Below are 6,362 nucleotides of genomic sequence, written 5' to 3' on the forward strand. Positions count from 1 at the left end.
CAATGAAGCAGAAAGATTCAGGAATATGGTCCAGCGTACATGTAGTTGGATGGATAGATCTCACACGGTGGCCATTGAGTTTGTTACAAGGATGTCGAAGATTACCCATCAGGCTATCCAAGTTCTTGAGATAATCCACAGATTGATGGCAACAGTAGCCGCATTTGCCCATACCAAGGACGTTGTCATCCCTGTCTTGAAAGTTATAAGACATACATCCAGAAGAATTTTAGCACAAGAGAAGATCTTGGAAGGTGATTCTCACAGTTTGTTTCAGTGGTCAACCTTACTTCATATAAAGAGTGTTCTTTTTGAGGACATCAGTCTTAGATGTGGTCAAGTTGAGGAGGTGATCAATCCGATCCAGGACAGAGTATTTGAGGTACTTCGTACCATTCTTGGCAGAAGGATCGAGGTCGAGACAGATGTGGATTTACAAGAATTTGAAGATAGAATCAAGATCATCTTTCGCAAGGACGCAGATGTTACAGATGAGCAATATGATCAGATGTATGCTACCATGCTCCTGATTGATAGAACGAAGGAACTTGAACCCACTTGGGACACAGCTCTTCTAGATGCATTTGATCAGGTTATCCACTTAGAAGAGAGTATCAAGAATCTTCCCGAGATTCCAAGCACAGAAATCGAAGGAATCGTGACAAAATTCATTGCATATGCTAAGAAAGAGAATTGGAAAGGGAATAAGATTCTAGATGAAAGGTTGTTACAGATGACATGACATCTTATTTCTCATTGGTTGATACCTCCTAGATTTTTGTGCCAAATTTAATATTTGGCTATGTATTTAATATTGTTCAGTAAAAAGGAGGTCATTTGTAACAAACCCTAATTAGGGTTTAGGTGTCATGATCTTGTCCATTGATGTACTTTCAATCTGGACCTTTCATTGTAACTGGGGATGCTATTTATACCCCCATTTTCCATTTCATTTGTAATAGAATAGTCAATAGAAAAAATAGAGAATAGAGTTAAGAGTGAAATAGAGAGATTATAGTTGTAAGCAATTTTTATTTTGTAGCAAGATTGAGTCTTGAAGAGAGAAATTCAAGCAATTGTTGTATATGATGACTTGGAAATCAATAAAATATTGAAGTTATGGTGTTTTGTTGCAAATTTCTTGAGTTATCTTCATGGTTGTTGGATGTACTTGAATCATGCTCAATCAAAGTAGTTGTTAATTTGAAAGACTAAGTGTGAGATTTGATATTTGGTAGGATTCGCTATCCAAACCACTAGCTTCTTGCTGATTGTAGGAACGCCTTGCGTGGTCGACTGGAAAACATTTTGAGTCCTTAACCTTCAAGCATTTTCGCATCTAGGAGATGTACTTTCATAGTAGTGTCCTCGGTCTTTGATGCATTGAATACCATTATTACCTTAGAAGATCGCACTAATTTCAATTGAGTTGTTACCTTATGGCAAAATTGAAGTTAGTTGAGTCTTGCCAAATCTCATTCATGCTAAGTCGTTCATAGGGTTAGACTAGACTTCCTTAAACCCTATCTTTTTTCATTTTTTTGAGAGTTCCTTTAGATTAGTAAAATCTTCGAGCTTTTGAATCCGTAAGACGCCTTGGAGGAAACAACAAATCACATCATACCACTAAAAAAGCTTGTCCACACGTGGAGACCCCACTAAAAGAACCTTGGAGTCCATCTAACTGATCCTTTTTGCAGATCTTCAGCAGTTAGAGACTATTTTCTCAAGAGAGGATAAGATGCCTGTCGGTATTTTATTCTGTGTATGATTGTGTACAAAATACACGTCAACAGAAGTCTAACTCATGCAGAGAAACATATTCTACAGCCCACATCAACTTGGCTTTTGGTATAGGTCGGTGAGTAGGTGGATGAATGGATGCATGTAGAACATAGGTGACTGACATTTTTATAGATGTATAACTCAAAATAGTGATGATAATAAAACAGAGACAAATATAACACAAGCGGCTAACGTTAAAATAAAACTATTTTGAAAAGTAAATGAAATGTTCGATTTATAACATTGGCTACATGTATATGTATTAAGCTAATTTTGTATAATTCAATATATATGAATATAAACTAGCACAAATCTATCTTCAAGAGGTATCCAACACACTCGAGGTATCAACCCCACCACAACTGTACTATAAGTACATGGGGATTGAGACCTTGAGCATTTAAGATGCCTATCATATCAATTCCATACTAAGATAGATGTAAGCTAGTGGGAATATAACGCAAATTAAGCGCAGATAGTTTGAAAAACAAAAAGTAAACCAAGCATTCCCCATGGTATATGGCATCATACACCTCTGACTCTCTGATCGTATATATTAAAGTTATTAACTTTTCTTTGTGTTAGAGAAGAATAGGAATTCGTACATACAGTCTAAAGAAAGACTTCAATTAATGTCAATTACTGAGAATTGTATTATTAATTTTCACATCTAGCCCTTCAACATTTATTATAATAGGATGAAAGATGTAGCTTGATTAGAAGATATTTATTATCCTTTGCCTTCCGAAATCAGTGATTGGTCTAATAGTGGATGTCAATGTGTTTGTCTGTGAATTTGAGCAGCTAATAAGATTGCAAAAGCAGAACTCTGAATTGTCACAGAAACAACATGAACTTTTATCAAAGCTTGGTGCTCAAGAGCTCCTCCAAAAAGAAGTGTACAGGCTCCAAGAGGTTTCCTTACCGTCCTTTACTTGTATTTGTCATCCTCTATGGAATGGTTTCTATGTTTTTAGATGTTTTTTTAGAGTTATTTCCTCTTGGAACTTCAAATGCTATTGCCCTTAATCTTTCAGGAAAATAAACAACTAGAGACTCAACTTATAAGATTCATGAAAACAGCGAAGGGAGGCAACGTACTAGAAAGAGTTGTTGCTATGGAAACAGAATTAGTGGAGGCCTTAGAGGCGAATAGCATGTACCAGCTACAGCTCCAAAGGTAATGAACAATTCCATTTGACTTTGATATGGATACCGTAGGTAAACCATTCAAATATTTAATATGATTCCTTTCCATGATAAATACAAAAATATTATATGCAAACCTTCTGAAACGGAATGATTTGGAGCCCTAATGTGACATACAGCCAAGGACAATACTCTGTTAAACTAGGCTTTGTAGATGTTGGAAAGTTTACTTTGTTTTATCTAATTGCATTTGCAATTTTCAATGGCGAGGGATAGGGTTATGTGCTAGGGCAATTAAAATTACATACAAAAATTAGCATATCACTTGAACTATACTGCTTTTTATCCTCTTGATAGTAATCATGCCTTGAGCATAACGTATACACAAAGCAATGGACTAAAGAAACCTGCATTCAAAGTCTTAGTGACATGGGTAACTTAAATCTTCATCTAGAAAATTAGGGAGGCCATAAACCTATATTTAGAATGTGTACGAGATGACTTAGGCCTTTTATTCTAATAATCATTGCCTTTAATGGTTTCCTATCCTAGCAAAAAATGATCACCACCTGAGAGAATCCATGGTTCAATTTCCTTGTCTAGAATGGAATCAAAACAATTAAGGATCTTCAGTTTTGTTCCTCAGTTACACCTCCCTTGCATTGGGAGACATGTTCATCATGAAAAACACTCTCTGACATCTCCAAGGCATACGAGATAGTCGGGGTCAAGACATAGGAGATAGTAGGGGGAGTGACATAGAAAGTCGCTTCAAAAAGGACACCCAGACAGTTTATATGACGGGTATGTGTAATGCTGCATTGGAAGGAAAGAATTACCTGAGCTTTGAAGACACTTTTGTGAATTATGGACTGTGAAGACTAAACTTGTGATTTTTTACCTTAAATGAAAAATCATAGTCAAATTTGAGCTGCTTTGCAGTAGATTTCAAGTCATTGTAGATGAGGTATGTACAGAAGACTTGTAACGAGTATATTCCTTAAGATAGTCCCTGGGGGAGTCAATTTTTTTGCTGCCGTGCCTGGTGAAATTAACTGCTAGGGGCTGCATTTCGTAATAAATTTACCATGTTCCTTACATTATTTTATGGCTACCTTTTAATCGCAGTTTATACATGTGTGCCTGATCATACTTGAGAATTTCAGTGCAATGTGATCCCTAGATAGAGTTCTTTACAAAGGGACTGGACTCACAAAGTGAGGTGTTTATATGTCATAGGGAAGCATAATGGCTTGTGCTAGTCCTATGATCCCTTCTAGTTAGCCGTTGGATTGTGTCATTAACACAAACAGCTCTATCACAAAATTTCTTTGGCTATTTGACATTTGTTGTTAATATATTCATGGACTTAGTGTCAATGTTAAACATGTTGTGCAGAGAGTATTGCACATAACCAGGCTTTGTTCTTTAGTTCCCCTTCAATGATTATTTCTTTTTACTTCTTGGGCTACTACTTCACCCTAGTTGTCTTAACTCCCCATCCTACTGGTATGAGTGTCTTCTTTTATTTATATCCCTTGTTTCTATCAACTTCCAAGACTAATGCCTTCCATCTCCTCTCTGTATCACAAAGATCAGAGGCTTTGATGGTCCACCTTGTATGGTTTCCTTGTTGTCTCCAAGGACTTATTTCTCTCCAAGATACCTTTGTCCTTGCTCTCCATGTGAGTTTAATTCTAACAAAATGATTTTATGTTTCAAGAGAGAATTTATTTTGTTTTCTTAATTCAATTGGATCATTGTTGCTTCTAATTAATTGTGTCATGTTGGACCTCTTACCATTAGTCTCTTTATTCATCCAAAGACTACGATATGCATTTTAATTTGGTCAATATTAATGTTGATAGTGCTATGACATTTAGAATTCATAATTCTTTGTTTCATCTTTCAGTTTCTTACAGCAGGAGCGAAATGTTCATGTAGCTGCCCTTCAAAATTATGGACCAATCGATCAGATAGTTAATGATCTGGTTACTTATAAGAGAAAGGTTGCTGTTCTTGAAGCAGAATTGAATGATTTGCGAGAACGTTATTCAATTTTGAGCCTGAAGCTTGCAGAAGTCGAAGTTCAGAGAGAGGAATTGGTAATGACAATCAAGCATGCAAAATATGGCAAGAGGTGATATGGAAAGAGCTAAAGATTTTCCATTTTTTGAATTTACCATAGTTTCTACCTACCTCTACTATTTATTTTGTTGTAATTTTTAAGGAAAGCTTCGAAACTTGCCAACCTTTACGTTAAGTATCATTTATTCTCTAATTTTTTTTGGTTCTTTTAAACTCGAGGCTTCGAGTTTTCTGGAGTTAACCCTTTGTATCATATAAATTCATGTGTAAAGTATTACCAACCATCTTTATTGAAGAGAAAATTTCAGAAAGCACAGTACAGCAGCTTCTAATTATCCAAGATTCCAAAGTAATAAGATATTTCTATGTTTGTATTCAACAAGACTATTATCTGAAGGCAAATCTGGACCATGACTATCTACTTATCAAATTGCTGGCAAAGCAACTTCTTGGTTTCAATGTTAGTGGCAAAATTTCCTGAATGCTTGTCATGACGTAGCTGGATGTGTTGGTAAAATCCACTCTACTAATTGAAAAGAAATACATATCATTAGTATAGAATGTTCTTTCATTTTATTTCACCCCTATAGATATTTTTGATAGGGTAAAGAGTGAATTTATATTTTAAAAAATTGATTTTTTAATTTCATCCTAAGCCCTTGTCTGAACAGGACATAGGGTCAACAAAAATGTTGAATACATTATATAATAAATATGTTAAAATTCAAAACAACGATAAAGAAAAGATATACAGAAACACTAAGATAGAGAGAAAAACAGACATTTACAAGGTCTGGTCAATGGCCAATATATATACATGTCAAAAGGATGAGGAGCATTATCAATACAAGTAAAATTGACTGATCTCACAGTATGTAAAGGATCTGCATCTTAGTTCAAACACGTCATAATATATATGCCTCTTTATTGAGTATACAACTTGCACAACTTCGGCCATCATTCATTAGAATGGAATTGATTGACATTATATATGCATTCCAATATTATTTACACTTTCATGTCGGTCTAAAACTTATTTACAACGTCTGCAAGTCAGCCAAAGGTACATTCATTAAACCAAATGTATAGTTGGCTTTGTCCTAAAGCCAACACGTTACATCAAGAATAAGATCGCGTTGTGTTACCCAAAACGAACTCAAATGGTCCCAAACTAGCTTCACACACTTCCTTCAGTTAACGCATGTTTTCTTTCTTTGGCGCATCCAACAGAAACTCTTGTACAGTCAACAAGCTAACACAATGTGTGCTTTGTCAATTATAACATTATGCGCGCTTGTTCAAATCTTCTAAAACTTGGATATAATGTGCCTCAAGTGTAA

At 35.4% G+C, this 6,362-nt stretch overlaps 1 protein-coding gene across 2 annotated transcripts in view; it reads left to right on the forward strand.

Annotated features, from left to right (window-relative positions):
* Window positions 1-5,452, forward strand: part of LOC131063154 (uncharacterized) — a 91,937-nt gene extending 86,485 nt beyond the window's left edge. Inside the window, exons 8-10 of one of the 2 annotated variants that reach the window (XM_057996927.2) lie at window positions 2,590-2,700; window positions 2,823-2,965; window positions 4,847-5,452. In XM_057996927.2, the coding sequence (XP_057852910.2) occupies window positions 2,590-2,700; window positions 2,823-2,965; window positions 4,847-5,078 (486 nt within the window). In that variant the 3' untranslated portion in view covers window positions 5,079-5,452. The remainder of the gene's footprint in view (window positions 1-2,589; window positions 2,701-2,822; window positions 2,966-4,846) is intronic. The other variant, XM_057996928.2, reaches the window with a different exon arrangement.
* The last annotated feature ends 910 nt before the right edge of the window (window positions 5,453-6,362 follow it).

This window comes from Cryptomeria japonica, chromosome 11 (genome assembly GCF_030272615.1).
Source record: "Cryptomeria japonica chromosome 11, Sugi_1.0, whole genome shotgun sequence".
NCBI classification, from domain to species: domain Eukaryota; kingdom Viridiplantae; phylum Streptophyta; class Pinopsida; order Cupressales; family Cupressaceae; genus Cryptomeria; species Cryptomeria japonica.